Below are 18629 nucleotides of genomic sequence, written 5' to 3'. Positions count from 1 at the left end.
AATCTTTACAGAACGTTGTATTACTAACAATTATGCCATTTGCTGTAAGTGAACTGAAGTGTTTTTAAACGTGCAATTATACTGTAATGATCTAATTATATTACAGTGTTTTAAAGGACTTGTACTTTATTATATTTTTGCCTGCACTGTTTTTTTTTGTTTGTTTTTTTAAAGGATATTCTAACAAGCACTTGTGTGAGTGTATTAAGTTTGTATATTGCTAGTCGTATAGTTTTTCATGTGCATAGCACAAACTGAATATATAGACATTTAATAAGGTTCTCTGTCTTCTAGAGCATCTCAAACTATATATATGGGACATCTTCTGTACATGGAAATGAAAATCATTTGTATTTACATTTTTAATTAAATGAAAACAGACTCAGATTTTTTTTCATAAACTCAGAGGAAATGCTAATTATTTATCTGAATAAAAGTTTCCTTTTGTTATAATAACAAGAACAGGCATTCAGTTAAAGCAGCAAAGAGAAAGAATGAAGAATGGAAGTGAAAAAAAACACAAACTAGTTTTTTGTTTGTTTTTACAGGGTTTGACATTTATTTGGACTTTGACTCAGCCATACTTTTCTTTCCTCCATGCCCCGTAATAAACAAGAAATATATACATTAAATTAAAGATATGCTCATATCATGGCATAGATGACACTAAATTACACTAACTCAGGGTGAAAACTGTCATCTCTGGTGATAATGATTCACATGATTAGTGATTTAAAAAAAAAAAGAAAACTGATATTCTTCAAATAAAAATAACAATAAAATAAGTGGCCTCTGGTAATCAGTGGGTGTTTTTTCTATAAATTAGCATTAATATGAACATTAAAACATGCTATATACTAAGATGAAGCCACAATACAGAAACAGCAAAAAGCAGAAGGTGATAGATGGTCAGACTAGTCAATAATGTGCTCAAACGTCCCTCGATGCACCTGCAAACACCTCCGAACAGACAAGAAGAAACATAGTGCCCTCATGTAGGCTTATCTTTTTAAAAAAAAAAAAAAAAAAAAAAAAAAAAAAAGAGGAATAGAGAATACCTGATCAGTGATGGAAACGGATTCTTATTCGTCTGTTTCCTCCTAACATGCTCCATATGGCTTTTTGCCCATTGTATAAGTATAGAAAAAAATAGGAAAGCACCAGGCTCTGCTGTACTGGCCTTGTGGATATGTGCACACGCAGGAAGGACAGTGAGATGAGCTGGATTAAGCTAAGCGAAAGGGTGGATGGTTAGATTTTCAGGGTCCCTTGTTGATGAAAGGGTTAAGGAGCTCATGCAGCTGGGACTGAAGCACAGAGAGAGCGAGAGTGAGAGTGAGGCAGACCCCAGCCTTCCTCACAGCCCCAAAGACAGGACAGCACATATAGCTGCTTACGTGGGACACAGAACTGAGAGGGGGAAGAAAACAGAAATCAGACTCTTAATATATAGGTACAGCAAAAGTGATGCATTTGAACATTGTTTCATTTATACAGAGATAACTCTGAGCTCAAATGAATCAGGAGCTCAAATGAATTGAATGATGTTCACCTTTTAGTATGTAGTCAGTTAGCAAGGTGGGGACTTTCTCACTGTCCTCCTTCATGGCATAAAGGACTGAGGGAACGGAAGAAGAGAAGGACGGCAATGGCAGTGGTTACATGCATGACAAATAAACCTTGTATGCTACCTTGTATTTACCTTCTACATTGTATATATTTGTCTCTAATCAAGTTATAATTAAAAGGATAAATTCACCCTGAACAACTTGCATATTTATCTTTATAATTAACGTGATCTTTAACACCATCAAAGATTTACTTTGTAATGAAATTGTCAGTTTCGCTTTGATTAATTCTTTCCTACATTACCCACAATGCTTACCCCAAATCTGATTATCTGCTGAGAGTCGTGCCAATGAACTTTTAAGTGCTTTTAGTCCTTTAGTCTGTCCAGCTCCCTCACCTACTCGTCAGTACATTCCTCTCACACAGGTCAGCTTACGACTTGAAAGCATCAAATTTATTGATAAAATCACCAACATCACTGTGGTTATCATCTCATAGATCGCTAATTAGCTGAGCCAACTCTCTAGTGTAACTGTGTTCTGTAAATGCATTACATTCAGGAACTATGAGTTTCATTTTTAGTCCACTATGTATACGCTAGATTTCTCTTTTATAAGACATTGAACGTACAAAAAAATTATTGTTTAATGGTTATAAGCTCTTTAATTCTCAGGAGGTAACAGCAAAACCGCACACAACCGCTAACTACTCATGATAAGAACGAAAATACACCACGAATCGACAAAGTCGCTCCAGAGCCACTAATATTTCAACCTAAACATATCTAATAATCTAAAGTGTTTCAGGGTGGAGGTTTCCTTTAAATTAGCAGTTTTATTAAAAGCACTTAAAATGATATGTACCTACACACTGTTCAAGACCACTTACTTTTTGTCAGCATTTGAAGTTCCTCAACAGATGGAGCAGCTCCTTTCTTCTCATATGGGATCACTGTGTTTAGATACTGCATAAAGCAGATAAATACAAAGTCTACACTGAGAGAAACATAGCTAACACGGTCTTATATCCACAGAATAATGTGGATTATATCATGTTTGCAGTGCACCCTCCATTACATTACCATTACTGTAATGCTTCCTCACCTGTCTGTCCATCCCTGAGTTTCCAAAAGTCTGTCTGATCCCCGTCTGCAGGATGTTAGACAGGCCCTCCATACTGAAACGCTGGAAATATTCAGACAGGAAATAATTCACACTGATATGGTTTATATACAATGCTTTAGATCACTTGTTTGTCACCCGAACCCATTCAACCTAAAATATTGGTCTTAAATGTCAACTGAGGCTTTAAGTACATTAACATTAAGTGAAACTATTGTGTTAACTATCCCCAGTTGGGGAAACCCTGCTTTAGATTACATCAGACTGTAAAATATATATTTTCAAAAAAGCCCAACTAGTTTTCTGTCAAACTGATTTCATGCAACATTCATAAATATTGAAATGACCAAAAGTAACTTTATCGGATTGCATATAAATGAAGTTATAAGCGAAAATATCAAAAATAACACTGCAAAAAAAAGGAATTTCAAGAAAGTAAAAAAAACTTTGTTTCTGGTGTAAAAAGACAAATAGTCTTTTTCAATAATGTTTTGCATTAATAAAAGAAATCTAATTTTAAGAAAATATAACTAAATATAAAATATAAAAAATACAACTAACTTTGCTTTAATAAGATATTGCAGCTGATATTGCACTAGATTTAACCAGTAACAAGCTACAGCAAGGTGTGCATGATATCCCAGCAGAGGAGCAAGATTGTTTTCCTTGGTTTAAGAGTAAGAGCACTTGCATAACTCCAATTTTTCAATGTAGCAGCTATATTGTGCTATGTTATGTTAGAACGCAATACAATGGGAAGCATTGCGGAAGCTCTGCACTGTTTACAGCAGAGGAAGAGGGACGCCGTACACAAACTGTTACATAGAACAATCTTTGTAACAAAGTTGTTTGCAGATTCCGATAGAGGAGGACTTGCATTTTTTCCCCCATTTCTCTCAACATGCATATGGTTCTCTTGTGAACGTGTATCGGAGATCTATATGAAAGTGAAGATATTTTGTGAATAAAGACTTTTAGTGAATAAAGACTTTTTGCGTACACAAAGCATTCGTATCGCTTCATAAAACTGGGATTAAACAACTGGAGTCACATGGATTACATTTATGATGCCTTTATGAACTTTTTGGAGCTTTAAAGTTTTGGTTACTGGACTGTAAATGGAGGGAGAAAAATCTCCCAGGTTTCATTAAAAATGTCTTTGTTTGTGTTCCGAAGATGACCGAAAGTCTTATGGATTTGGAACCACATGAGGGTGAGAAATTGATGACAGAATTTACATTTTTGGCTGAACTATCCCTTTAAGGGTTATATTCTTAAAGTCAGCTCAATCAAGAGACCAAAATACTAATTTTAAGTTAGTCCATCTTAAATAACTGCGTTTTCATTGCTTATAATAAGCACAACTTGCTTAAATGTTGGCATTTTGTTGGCATTTTATGCTAGTTTTAAAAATTCTAGCCAAGCAGAATTGGCTTACCCCACTGGCAGATAGTTTTTGCTTGATACAAGACAATTTGATTATATTTGGCTTCTTTCTAGTAGGGCTGTTTTTGCAGTGAACACTGATAGCAATGTGAACTTCTATAACTAAAGCATGCAATGCTTTATGAAGTGTGAGACACAACCATAATTAGAACATGTTAGGAATCTGTTTACAGTAACAGTGCAGACAGCGTGAGCTGAACCTACACATGATGAGGCTGAAACGTCTGTGTAAGCTTCCTTTGCTCTTCCTGTAAGTGCTAAGTGCAGTTTAAGTTAATGGATGTGTGGAGGTCCATTAACCAGAGATATACAGACAATGCACTATGACTTCAAAAAGCACCTCAGCTCTTGCACTCAATTTCTCTCACACACATACAAACAATACAATCGATTTAGTGTATACGATTCACCTGCTGTGTGGCGGCCGAGCATGTAACTTGTATTTTAATATAAATATTTAATACTATATTTATAACTATTTAATAACTGTTCTCCATCTCTCTCTCCCTATCTCGTCCTCCGTCACAGACACACCTTCATTGGCATGCCGGTCTTCTCGGAGCGGCCGGACCCCTGCAGGCTCATGGCCTTGTCCCTGCGCCGACGCTTGCTGAGGTCCCGCTGCTCCTTCTGCCGGTTTTGAACCTCCATGAGAGCCGTGATGAATGTATTCTTCACCTCCTTCTCAAACTCGAGCTCGTCTCTCCGTGCTAATTGAGCCACCAGTTCCTCTGAGTACTCCCTCACTGCCATTTCCACACGGCCCAGCAGCTCCAGCAGATCCGAGCTCGGCATCAGTGTTAATCCTAAGAACAAGAAGGTGCAACACAAGATTTAGGTTAGGCATTAATGCATGTTATCAGTTCTGGAGAATTGGATATTTGTAGTTCTTCATGTCAACACAAGAGGGCAGTATTTCTTATGCAGGGCAGAGCTGATGTAGATGTCTGCTTTCAGTCAACAAGATTTGTTAGGGTGATTGAATTAGGTTTACAAAAAGCCCTGAAGATGTTTTCAGCTAATGGAATAGACTCTATGTATTAGACTGATCTTTTGTTACACACTGACAAAGGCAAAGATACTGTTTTGCTTGTATTGTAATTTAGATTTGAAAAATAGTTTATCAAAACATTATCTTTTGTCTATTTGGTCCACATCGGTCTTATTTGATTTATATATTGCTGACACAACATACTTATAGATACTTAGTGATTACTATGCTTATGCTAATACTGGACTGTTGCTACACGCATCTGGTATATTTGGTCTGATAAATCCAGCTTTGTTAGAAACTAGCAACATACAGTAAGCACATTAACTACCTGTAACTGTGGTGAAAATAACTCATGTTGAGTTAAAAGCTCATTGAATTAAAAGACAAGAAGATATGATTGTGCACAGCCATTATGTCAGAGATGAAGTATGACCTTCGTAGGAGCAGTTGTTGTTGTTGGCAGCCTGAGACAGCATGCGGATCTCCTCCAGGAGAGAGGGATTAGTCTTAGGGGAGGAGATTCCGCTTTCTTCCTCCTCCTCTTCCTCAGTCTCGCCCGGGTCAGGAGAGTTCTCCATCATCTCAACAATCTCCTCTATCACCTAATAAAAGTGTTCAGATTAAAGAAAAACAAACAAACAAATAAACTCTGTTATACTGACACATGCAAACATTCATTGTGATTAAGTAGGGAATAAAACACAAGGGGGTTTTCTGTTATTGGAAAACAATGAACAAAAAGGCGGTGTGATACAGCCAGACACAAATCAGCTGCCAACCTGGAGTTATAATTTTTAAGAATATTTTATTCCTCTTATACCACTGCAATTTGCCAACAATTACCAATCATTATTTGTGAATGAATGACACATCATACTTTTTAACCATTTATAGTTACATACAACAGTCCGTACAGGATTGTGCGGAGTTTTTTTTTGTGATTGTTGCGGTCAAAAATGCTTAATTTTCTGCAGCTTTTTTCAAACATTTTGATGCAATTTGCAGTTTTTTGTGTTTTTTTTTTTTTGAGAAAACTACTTGAATTGGCGAAACTGCAATTGCACTAAATAGTTTTGCATGTTTTTTCGCAGTAACGTTTGCTGGTAAATTTTAGCTGTACTCGTGTTTGACACACGTGAATTGACAATGTGCGTTGTGATGACTTCACTTGACGTGTCTTGGACCAAATCTGTGGTAATTTTGAAAAATTGCAAGCTCCTCTGACTCTTGTGGAGTTTGCTTGATTTTGCGTTAATTTCTGTGATCACAAATTCGCAAAATCCTGCAGGGACTGATTTAATATGAGAAAAGTTAGGTCCTGTTATTGCTCACATTAAAATACGTTATAACTGTTTAGCTACACAATAAACAGTCATTTTCTCATAGTTCTCTCTTGAAGCTTGTCATATTTCCGAGAAATCGGAAAGTACAAAGTCCTCTGTCCTGAGGACTCCCCTGTGGGAGTCTATCGAAAAACCTATCGATTGTTACAAATCACTGACACATGAGACTCCTTCCATATATGTTAAATAAATGTCTCCTTACAGCAAACTTCACCAGATCAACAATGAGATATTTGTCTTTGTTAAAGGAGAACAAGTTTATTATGAGCCTTAGATTATGCAGATCAGTCCATGTTAATACTATAAGTACTTACTATGGAATCAATAATGTATTAGAATAATCATATTAATATTGACCTGAAATTTGAATTATAAATGTTGTTATAGCAAATTAGTAAACACCTTCTGACTGATCAGATTTGAGAATTCAATAGCACTGTGGTATAAAAACAATCAGAACAATTGTACAAATTCTAAAATGATCATTAGGATGCATATAATATTAGTTAGCTTAACAAAAGCCACAGACCCAATGGCAACACATTTGTAACTAAATATAGCCATGATGTGTTAAATCAACTCCTTTATTTAAGATTAATTTCCTGTACTTAACTGTTTTCACTCCTTCACAATTTCCACTTTACGCTGCTTTTCCAGAATGACTGCTAAAATTTACTCAGCTAGGAGAAATAACTTTTGTACATCAGAATAATGCACACAGTTAAGACTAAAGTGCTGTTGTTAATCTTAACCATCTTCATTAGTGATGCAATTCTGATATAAAGTTGCTGCTCTATCAATTGGAAATACACTGCCATCCTAAATCAAGCTGGTGGCTTTCCATCATAAATCCATCATCAGGAAGTGTTTAGTGGAGGCCGAGGAGTTGGACGTGTCTCACCTGGTCAGCTGTGATGAGAGGTTCTTCAGTCAGACAGTTAGCATTTTCATTCTTCTCATTCATCTCCTCCTCCTCTTTTTCGTGTATCTATAAAAAAGTAGGTTAGAAACAGGGTTGTTATGACAACGCTCAGCTCAAATCTGCTTGTATTAACGTCATCCTCACACGTGACAAATGGCAGAGTGGAAGGGCAAATGACTCTACATTATTCCATTATTATGTTCTCTAATATGTTGAGTGCTGCTGAACATTTTTGCTACAGCCTAGCATACATTTGATGAATGGTGTCTAATGGAAGGTCTTTTTCAAATCTGCTGAACTGTTATAAACAGACAGCTTTCTAAGTGCTCAATGTGTGACATATGCAGTCTAAATTACTTTTCATCTATGCTTTTTTCAGCTTTTAATGATGTGATTTTGTCTGGTCGTTGTAATAATAAAAAATCAAGCTGTCATTCTGCTGGAAATCATGCTGACACAAAACCCGGAGCACTTAAAGTGATTTTGCTGCTTGCTATTATCTGTCTGAACAGAATAAGTCTGGTGTAGAAGAAGGGACAAGGCTTTGTTTCAATTCGAGAAAGAGAGAGAGAGAGAGAGAGAGAGAGAGAGAGAGAGAGAGAGAGAGAGAAGAAGCTATCTTTTCTTAGAGACATCTTTTGAATACAAATGATGTTAATAATTTTGTATTCAGAGAGATGTTTGAGGATTTTTGAGAAATACCATCAGACAAATACAGTATATAACATGCATTTCCATTTACAGTTATCTGATACTTTGTTAGAAGAAATGACCAGAGAAATAGCTCACTTACCTCATCATCTGAAAGGTTGCCATTCAGTGTCTCTGAATTCGGGCCATCCCAGCTGGACACAGAGGATGGCAGATAGTTATCAGTCAGAGCGTCCCACACACTACAAACAAAAACACACACAATTGTATACACAAGCCCACCTTTAAACACACAATACAGAGACCACATGTATACTATTAGGCCTAGTTTAAGAGAAATAGGGCTTAGAACTTGACCACATCAGATGATGATAAAGTTATATTAAATAATAAGAAACAATGCTTTTTGTTAAATTCATCACCTTGATCAACGACATTCACTGAACAGACTGAATGACAAAGTCCATACATATCAATACTGCAGATCAATCAGTCAGAGAACAAGACCTCATTCACAATCACATACACTCACATAAAACCCTCACAAAAGACAACTGGGACATCACAAAAGGGACAAACTGGTACTGATCTACTGTCTGCCCATAGCATCTGAAAGCAGCTGACTAGTCTACAGCCATACCAAACAAATCTTCACTCTCTGTTTTCAAGCAACTGCACAAAGCTTTGTGCTTGTGTGCCACAAAACCACACTCTGAGTACTAATACTAGTGCATTATTTTAGGAATTTAACATATGGCATTTAAGTTTGAAACCATGATGCAGAATATGTAGTAAAGGTTGATGATTAAACTGTGAAGTGTACAAAATCGCACTCCCCAAACTCCATCCCCTATATTTAGCAGGCACAGCTGGCTTAGCTTCCCACCAGAAATATATCTAGACTCAATGTCCTAAAGTTATTGGTCATTTGAGAAATTACACCTCAGGATGTTTTGGAGCGATCATCATATAATTTTTTACGCGATTCAATTATAGACTCACTATACAATTAAAATTACAATCACAATAATTATGAGTGTTATTAACAGACGAATCCATTTATATTCATCTTGCCAATTAGCCATGAATGCACTACTACTGGTCTATAAACAAGCACCTTATCTCTAGCTAGATAATTATCCTGAACATTAGGCTAGTTAATGTCACTTCCTTTGATGTTAGTGCCAGATTATTTAGTTGGCTCTTTGTTAGATAATGTTCTACCCAGTGTACCAGTGGTCATTTTCTTTCCCCTACAGCTTTGCTTGAAAATCTAAAATGTACTGGAAAATTAGAAGCAAATAAGAATGCTGCGATAATACACAAATATATCTCAATGAAAGTATGTTTGTATGATGTTGTGTGAGCTTCATGCTGTGGGAAGCACCCTCACGTGTGACCGGTATCTGAAGTCTGTGTGAAATCATGCCTAATTATATGCCTGCCATGATGAGGTGACATGGCATTTTGCATGTCGCATGATTATAAAACGGCGCCTGGAAACCACGTCATCAGTCTCTGTTATCTGAAGTGAAGACACGATTCACAGGCATGCTCCAGTATCACAAAGCTAGGCAACATCTCATAACCTTCTCAGGGAACAGGGTTACATACATAACCCAGACATTCCCTTTCAAAGGGAACACAACGTTGCGTGAGCTTCACTCTGTGGGAACAAGTATACCCAGTCCATCATACTGAGGGTATGGTCTGTTCAAAAAGGTCCGAGCCTGAGGGTCACTGCAAGACACTTTAGCCCGGGATGGAGTCCATGTCCAAACTGTAATATTGAAAGAAAGTGTGTGGCGCAGACCGCCCCACCACAATACACACATCCTGTAAGGGTAACACTTTGGATAAAGCGTTTGAGGAGACAACCCCCCTAGTGGAATGAGCCCTTATGCCCAAAGGCGCAGTGAGACTGCATGCCTCATAAGTGATAGAGATTGCTTACACTATCCAATTAGAGATGTGCTGCTTTGACACAGTATTACGTCTACTGTCACTGCCAAAGCAGACCAACAACTGCTCTGACTTATGCCACTGGCTGGAGTGGTGGACATAAGTACAGAAATCCCTTACTGGACACAGTAGGTACAATTTTTCTTGGACCAGAAAGCCTGCAAGCACTACTGGTTGGGCAGCAGACATAGGCAGTTTAGGAATATAATCTGGCCTAGGATATAGAAAGGCCTTGGCTCAACCCATGGCAAAGTCAAGGCAGGAAGGGGCAACAAAGAGAGCTTGTAAATATCCTACTCACTTGAGAGATGTCAGGACCAACAGAAGAGCTACCTTTAGAGTCAGAAGCTTCTCTGAGGTTGACTCCAATTGCTCAAATGGGGCACCTGACAGACCTTCCAGGACCATAGAAAGGTCCCAGGAAGGTATGTGTGGTATGCAGGTAGGCCTCAGCCATCTGACACCATGTATAAACCTCAATGTTAGAGGATCTTTCCCCACAGAGGCTCCATAAATTGGGGCATGGCTGGCCAAAATGGCGGCCATGTAAACCCTAATTGTAGAGGGAGCCAACCCTGCTGAGAAACAGCCCTGTAAGAACTCAAGGACTTTAGCTATTGCACAGTTTACTTGGTGTAACTAACGTTCCTTACACCACAAAACAAAAAGTTGTGATAAATCAACCCTCTGGCTTGAGACAGTAGATCCCTGTGAATGGGAATCTCCCAGGGAGTGCCGTCTAGCATGGCTATTATCTCCAAGAACCATATTGGAGCTGGCCAATAAGGTGCTACTAGCAGCAGACGTAGACGATCTTGGCGAACTATTGCTAGAACTTGTGGGAGCAGAACAGACGTGACCTGGGCCATGTGTGTACCATGGAATCCAACCCTAATGGTGCGGGAGGACTGAGGGTGAACCATACCAGGCAGTGTGTTGTCTCCTTGGAGGTGAACACATCCACCTTTGCCATATGGACTACACCACTTGTGGATGGAGCCTCCAATCCCCAGGCCTCAGCCCCTGCTTCGATAGGATGTCTGCCACTGGTTGCCCGGAACTTACATTGCACTCAAGGACAAAAACTTTCCCTCTGCCCCGAGAAGAATTAATTGCACCTGCCTGAACAGGGGGCGCAAACGTAACCCTCCCTGATGGTTGATATATGAGACCACCGCTGTATTGTCTGTCAGTCACTAACACAGGGTGTCCTCTCAACTGAGGAAGAAAGAATTTCATTGCTAGGAATACGGCCTGCATTTCTAGGCAATTTATATGCCACTCTAGACGAGGGCCACTCCAGAGACTGTGAACTGATCAGTCATCTAAGACTGCACCCCAGCCCATGAGGGAGGCATCTGTCATTACCATCTTGTGATAAGAAGATGCCCCTAGAGTGTGATATGATGCTAGAAACTAGGGACACCTCCAAATTCTCAGAGCACGTAGGCATCATTTTCAGCCACTACTGAAATTGTGCAGAATAGGCCCAAAGCTATGACATTGGCTGCTGCTGCCATAAGCCTCAACAGTCTCTTGTAGAGACAGGAGAAGATGTTTTATCTTGCTCAATGTTGATAGGATTGACCCTATGCGTGTTGGGGAAAGATACGCCCTCATCATAGTAGAATCCCATATAACCCCTAGAAAAGTCGTTCTCTGCACTGGAAAAAAGCATGTTTTTCTTGGGGCTCAACCTGAGCTACAAGCTCCACATGTGGGCAAGAACAACATCTCAATGTTGAATCGCCAACTCCCTGGATCATGCTACCAGTTATCCAGGTAGTTTAGTACACTGATTCCCTGGAGTCGCAAGGGAGCCAGAGTGGCATCCATGCACTTTGTGAAGGTGCGAGGGTATAAGGCTAGATGAAAGGGATGAACCTGATATTGGTATGCATTGCCTCCAAATGCGAACCTCTGGAACTTCCTGTGACTGGGCAATATATCTATGTGGAAATATGCATGTTTAAGATCTATCATCAAAAACCAGTCCTCGAACTGAATCTGTGGAACAATAAGTTTGTGTCAACATCTTGAACCTGTATGTCCAAAGAGTGCACTTCAGATGGCTGCATACTCCAATCTTTTATGGGGACCAGGAAATAATATCTGTAAAAACCTCCCTCCCTCAAAACCTCCCTCCCTCAGAGAAAGGGGCACATATTCTATGGCCCCTTTATCCAAGAGGGATCTTAATTTCTGCACTAATGTTGGTCTCTGCTCTGTTCTGACTACTGTGCTGAGTGAGTTTCCACACTACCAGATGGTCTTTTAGTGACGTTAACTTTACCACATTCTGATGGAGGGAAAGCATCAGATTTTCATTGCCCTGTGAGAGCTTGCTGACCAGAGAAAACTGAAAACTTGTTATGATATTGGCTAGGGGTTACAATAATACTGGGGGCTAACTGCCCTAACAACCTCATGTCCCCTGATACCTCCTCCCACAGCCCATCAGGACCACACTTTCTTTGCGTGCTTGGCATTAATGATCATTCTTAGATCAGGCCTACTAGCAGGCTGTGACTGTGGCCGGCAAGTCCCCCTGGCTTTCGACGGGGGAGGCGGGCCTCCACACTCGCCTAATGTGCCTCCCTCGCACTCGTGCTGGTGAACTCTGAACTGCTGAACAGGGAAGCAACTGGCTGAATGCTGCTGTTTACTGTTTAGCCTCATGAAACCTGTAGGGGATGGCGTTAACCATGTCACCGAACAGGCCAGAAAGTTCAACAGGGGCATCCAGAAGGGAGACCTCATCCTTATCCTACATTCCTGAGAGGTTAAGCCATAGGTGCCTCTCCGCTGCAACAAATATATCCATTGAATGGCCGATATGACGGGCTGTTTGCTTGGTCGCCCGAAGAGACAAAATGGTGAAGCTCCACCACTGCCTCGGGCCCAATTCTCTCCCCACTTTCAAGCTCATTCTGCATGTCTGCTTGCTAGGCCTGCAACAACGCCATTCTATGCAGTGACCCACAAGCAAGACCCGCTGCTGCATAGGCTTTGCCAACCAACGCTGAGGTGGCCTTACAATTCGATGGCAAAGCCGGCCCCCTTAAATTCCCTGCCATCAATGGAGAGAGGTAGCTTGAAAGCACCTCCTCAACCTTTGGCATATCCAAATACCCATACTGTTCATAATTTGAACCCATACTGTTCAAAATTTAGCAAATCATTTCAGTCATGTGCATAGATGTGACTAATTGAATAAAAGTGTGTGCATGTGCGTGGATAGGAGGTATAGTAATGGCCTGCTGTGTTCCCACTGAGCACCAACTGACCAGACACGCCTGTAGATGTACATTAGTGGGCTAGTTTGTCCTGACATAAATCGATCCATTAAAATGCTGCTGGAATATTTTAGGTCAGTCATCATCTCAGTAGATTTGTTCCCTAAATATATGTCCTTATTTGGTTCATATTAAAGTTTGCATATAACCACAAATGTTGTATATGTAATGTCTTCAAAAAGATGTGTTAAATACTCAAATCTAAACAGCCCATAATCATAAACAAAACAGCTTTGTGCGCACTGTGTTGACTAATATCTTTTGTGTGTTGATGTATTCAAAAGCATGCTACTAATTAACTAAAAAACTTTAATACATAAACATTTAACACATAACTGCTACACTGTGCTACATAAGATTAAAATTTCAGGAGGCTTACAGTACAGTATAGCAAGTGTTTGAATTAGGATTGCTGATCAAGCATCTAATAAAAGGTTTGCAAAATTGATATATGTAAAATAAGACTGTGCACATACTTTCATACAGGCCCATGATATGAACAGAGTGTGTAGTTATGAAGGAAAGCGATTAGGGTGTTTTTGTGTGTAGGTGGGAAGAGGTGTGATGTCTGTTCCGAGGCCTGCCTATATTCATTTCCTCCATCGTGATCCTGATTCTGCAATTTAGTGACTAGTGAGTAATGTGTGGTTTTAAACACGGCGTTAGTCTAGATAAAGGGCGTGTTTCGTGCTGAATTCTGTAAACAGGCACAGATTTGTGTGTGACTGATTCAGGCCAAGAACAGGAGCCACGGGGAAGAACAACACATCACAGCAGGAGCCTCCGACTAAAACCGCTACATGCGGGCCAAAAACTGACTCAGAGCTCAATAAGCCTTCAAACAAGACTTCTGTGCATAACAACTGCAATTCCCACTGACACGAACATATGGTGGAAGCTCTGAAAAGTCTATAAACTAGGATGAGATTACTGAGAGGTAACAACTAAGAATCAATCACTTGGCTAAATAGAGAAACAAGATGCTGTGTAGTAAGCATCTCTGTTGATACAGTAGTGCTTCGGAAGCATGCTGTACTATGAGAAAATAAGAGTTAATCTATCATTTGATAGATTTTTTTGCTGACAAACTGTAATTCAGAAAACAGCAATCTTATCAGTTTTCACTGATGCTGTTATTGATAGACTGCATTGATATATATTCGAATTTTCCCTCTGTGAGTTTGGATCGAATAGCACTGGTCATGTACTGCATTTCCATGTAGTTTGACAGATACATTGACATCACATATGAGCTCATACACTGCAAAGAATGACATCTTAGCAAGTGGAAATATATAGTCAAATTTATCTAGTATTTCCTGTTATAAGATTACAATAAACCAAATAGAAAATTATTAAACCTATTTCAAGCCATTTATACTCATTTCAAGCTTGATATAGTCTTGCTCTATTGGCAGACAATTTTGCTCATTTTAAGCATTTATTTCTAGAAAGAAGCAAAATTATCTACCAATAGAATAAGAAAACTACCTTGAAATGAGTAAAAAAAAAAAAAAAAAAAAAAAAAAAAATTTGTCTTAAAAATAGGTTTAAAGATCTTATATTCGGTTTATTGTAATCTTCTAACAAGAAATACTAAATAAATTTGACTATATTCAAGATATTTTCACAAGATTCAGTGCTCTGGAGTATTTATATATATTTTCATACAGTTTGTGAATATTGACTTAATATTATGTTATTACTATGAGTAAAATCTTATATGAAAAATTCATGCCATATATAAATCTATATTAGAGAGTGAAAAAACACACTCACTCTTCATCCTGCAGTCGCTCCTCATCCTCCTCTGCATGCGACTGATTGCGTACCGGAGCCAATCCCTCTGTCTTGGTGTTGTAGTTGTGGAAGCACACGTTCAGCTTCTCGTCGAACTCGTTCACCAGGTCCTCCATGGACTTGAAACTCATCATCTCTGAGAAGTTCTCCAATTCGGAGAAGTCCTCCCGGCACAGCGGAGCCAGAGGAATTGTCCCGTAAGGTCGGTGAGGTGCCAGTTCCGGTTCCAGCTCCTCCATCTTGCACGGCCGGAGATCCTCGAACTCCTCATCGAGGCAGACAAGCGGAGCCTCCATACTTCTGCCCACACTCACACGGCCACTTAAAGATCGTTTCGATCACAGCCCTGACCAAAACATAGTTCTAATTAATTTTTGTACAACAAAAAAATGTTGCGCTACAGTTCCATTAAGGTTTTAGTTAGGAAGCACTTACAGATGCAGGACAAATTTAGTGCTCAAAGGGAAGGCACTTGAAGTGCAAATGTAACACATGATTTATGCACACATTCTAATTGCTTCTATTATCTATAGAGCACAAGAATGAATCTCCAGTATCGATTATATATTTACAATCCTAAGACTAGGATTTAGCTGTGTTTTGAAATGTGGCCCTTTAGGTTTACAGGAAAGCTCTATCAGCTGCTCACACAGCACTAGCAAAACTAAGGAGATAATGTCACTGTGCCAGTCAAAGCACTTTCTATATCTATACACAAATAGGTATCATATCACATCTAATCTCGTAAATATGTGAACATGTGAAAGTGCATTTTACCATGTTATGTCTTGAAATGTGTACAATATTGTAATCATATGTGGAAAAAGAATTACTAGAAACTCACATTAGAAAAAAGAAACCAAATGTCTGAAACTGTGTAAAAATCACATGTGAAAATAAAAACATGTGAAAAAAGTGTGTGTGTGTGTGTGTATGTATGCATGTATGTGTTATATATATATATATATATATATATATATATATATATATATATATATATATATATATATATATATATATATATATATAAAATTCATTCCTTTGTTAATTCATCTGGACTACAGAGGAAAGTAAGTAATGAACTTTGGGACTCAGGGACACACTCGAGCAGAAAGTGATTATACAGAACTAAAGCGATATTCTTTAAACAAAAGGAGACTCCTCAATCTTACTTATGCTTACTTATTACTTCTGTTTGATTTTGATAAGCATTATCTGGGCATGTCCTTCCCAAATGTTGGACCTATTTTCATACAATCTTTACTGAATATTAGTTATGTTTTATCCATTTTAGATTCAGGACTATATTTTGCAAGATAAACTTTGCAAAAGGAAAAGAGCTCCCAGAGCAGCTATTTACTGTATGTCTTATACAGTGTGTCACTGTAGGTTAATCTCTAGGTGTTAAATGATTGTCAAGGAAGTACTAGGTACATTCCAGACAACAGTCTTTTTTTTTTTCAACACAGTTTGTTTTCTTGCCCAGTGAGGCAACATGGGGGTGACTTAATACAATATAAAAGCTTGTAAACATTAGATATGATTCTGCAAAAAATAATATACTATAGTAAGAATATCTTCAATATAGACAAATTCAACTAATATTTCTCTATAGAATATTTTGAAATAAATATATTATTAAGCCTATCTCGCCATATTTTTTATTAATTTCAAGCTTCAAATTTCCTGATTAAATTGGGAGATAAATTTGCTTAAAGCAAACATTTATTTCTAGAAAAAAGCAAAATGATCTGAAAAATAAAATGACAATTTTAAGCAAGAAATTAGTAAATAAGTCTAGAAATATGCATTATACAGTAGTCTTATAGTTTTTATATAATGATCTTATAATGTCAGATATTAGAGAACGTTTTCTTTATTCAAGATATCTTCACTTGCTAAGATATCATTTTTGCAATGAATTAGAACAGGAGTTTGCACCATGTTTTAATATAATTCATAACCACAATATCTTTTGGTTATGAATATCATATCTCTATATACTGCATGGACAGCAGATGGAACAAAAATACATCTTAATATACCTTGCGTATATCTTTCCTTCCAACCAATTACTCAGCAAAAGGACATCAAAGGATTCATTGTCTTATACTGGACACGTTTATATTAAAATCAAGGCGTTGACCTTCAGATCTACTCAAGTCTAGACTCTGCTGGGATATGTATCTCTCTATTTCCATGCCTAAAGCCAAAACACAACAGTGTCACATTAAAATGAAAGTCAATGATCAGAAGCAGAGGTTGCGGTGACATGGTGATGAGTATATTAGCTGACCCTGATTCACTCTGCCAGAGAAGTAGCAATAATGTGTAGTAATCAACAAAATGTTAAAAACAGAGCAATGCAGGAAATGTTATTGAATGGGGGGGGGACTACTAACATCTGTGATTTACAAATTAAAAACTGATCTATTTCTAAATTCCTGTTGCAATATAACACATTATTATTATTATTGACAAATATAACTAATTCACTTGTTAATAAATATATTATTACAGTGTTATAAGGTATATTCATTTGTATATACACAGCGTTATCAGATTCTGTATCCTTCCATACACCTGCCTTGTACAGGAAGAACATAATAGGCCACGAGAATCAAGCGGAGAAAAAAAAAAATGGCGGCACGAGACGGCTGGAAAAAACATGACTGACTAAAACCAAGCCACCATATCAATCAAAACACCATGCTAAAGAGAATGAGCAGAATCACATAAGAACATGCCAGAAATCATAGCTAAGACATTGTTAATATATGTACACTATGATGAATTTTGTTAGAAAAACATAAATGGAAAAATAAATAAATGAATGGAATCTGAAAATGATACAAAAGGGAAGCTGGGGAAAATTAGGAGGGTTAAAAATACTGAATGACAGAAAGCATAGATGAAGATCAATGTTACATGTTCCTTAGAGAGGGAGACGGTGGGAAAACAATAGGGACTGGAGAGAAGAGGAGAGAGTATTTACCTGCAGTCAAAGCTCTAGTTGTTTTGTAGCAGGCTGGAGACTGGAGAAAGCCCCTCCTAGTCTGAGCAGGTCAGAACCGCACTAGAATCAGCAAATCCCCTGCATGATGAACAGTGGTCCACACGTTCATTTCTCCGTCTCTCACACAGAGAGAAAGCAACTCTCACAATGGCTGTTCTGTCTCTCTTGATCACGCCACTGTTGTTCAGTGTAAGCTAGCAGAAGCACAGGCGCTCATCCCCTGATCAGTAAGCAGCAATAGCCTTGGTCTCCTCACAGAGCCTGCGCATTGCCACGGCAACCGACATCCCATCATTCCCCCTCCCTCACCCCTCCTCAATCTGCTGCTCTCTTTTCATCCACCTCATTCGCTCACTTTGTCCACGCCTCCACCCTTCCTCCCCCTTTCCGGCTTATCTCTTTCTATCCCAGGCAGAAAGATCTCTATATTCATGAAAGAGGAATGAGGGAAAGGAGGGATGGATGCTGCAGGGCTTCATTCACACCTTCCTCTCTTTTGTCACTTGCCA

The 18629-nt window shown here is 38.5% G+C and overlaps 1 protein-coding gene across 2 annotated transcripts; it reads right to left on the bottom strand.

Annotated features, from left to right (window-relative positions):
* Positions 1-1018: 1018 nt before the first annotated feature.
* fez1 (fasciculation and elongation protein zeta 1 (zygin I)) lies at positions 1019-18428 on the bottom strand. 2 transcript variants are annotated; one of them, XM_047160836.2, is made up of 10 exons: positions 18100-18428; positions 15084-15450; positions 8189-8240; positions 7375-7461; positions 5564-5732; positions 4671-4942; positions 2673-2753; positions 2458-2533; positions 1553-1618; positions 1019-1410 (listed from the first exon to the last, which is right to left on the bottom strand). In XM_047160836.2, the coding sequence occupies exons 2-10, from the start codon at positions 15398-15400 to the stop codon at positions 1394-1396; spliced, it is 1137 nt and encodes a 378-aa protein (XP_047016792.1). In that variant the 5' UTR covers positions 15401-15450; positions 18100-18428; the 3' UTR covers positions 1019-1393. The 2 variants fall into 2 exon arrangements, with proteins under 2 accessions (XP_047016792.1, XP_017345266.1); XM_017489777.3 differs by having other exon boundaries at positions 8189-8288; positions 18100-18419.
* Between the last annotated feature and the right edge of the window lie 201 nt (positions 18429-18629).

The sequence above is a fragment of the Ictalurus punctatus genome, chromosome 16, assembly GCF_001660625.3.
Source record: "Ictalurus punctatus breed USDA103 chromosome 16, Coco_2.0, whole genome shotgun sequence".
Lineage (NCBI taxonomy): Eukaryota > Metazoa > Chordata > Actinopteri > Siluriformes > Ictaluridae > Ictalurus > Ictalurus punctatus.
The sequence above is the reverse complement of the archived record's forward strand: the minus strand, read 5'-3'. Positions and strand labels throughout refer to the sequence as shown.

What these genes read in the sequence shown, in the direction of transcription:
- fez1 (XM_017489777.3), bottom strand. Translation starts at nt 15,400, where the DNA reads ATGGAGGCTCCGCTTGTCTGCCTCGATGAGGAGTTCGAGGATCTCCGG. An exon ending in CTCTCATCACAGCTGACCAG is followed by an intron (nt 5,733 to 7,374) that starts GTGAGACACGTC and finishes CACTTTTATTAG; the next exon opens with GTGATAGAGGAGATTGTTGA. An exon ending in AGACCGGCATGCCAATGAAG is followed by an intron (nt 2,754 to 4,670) that starts GTGTGTCTGTGA and finishes GAATATTTCCAG; the next exon opens with CGTTTCAGTATGGAGGGCCT.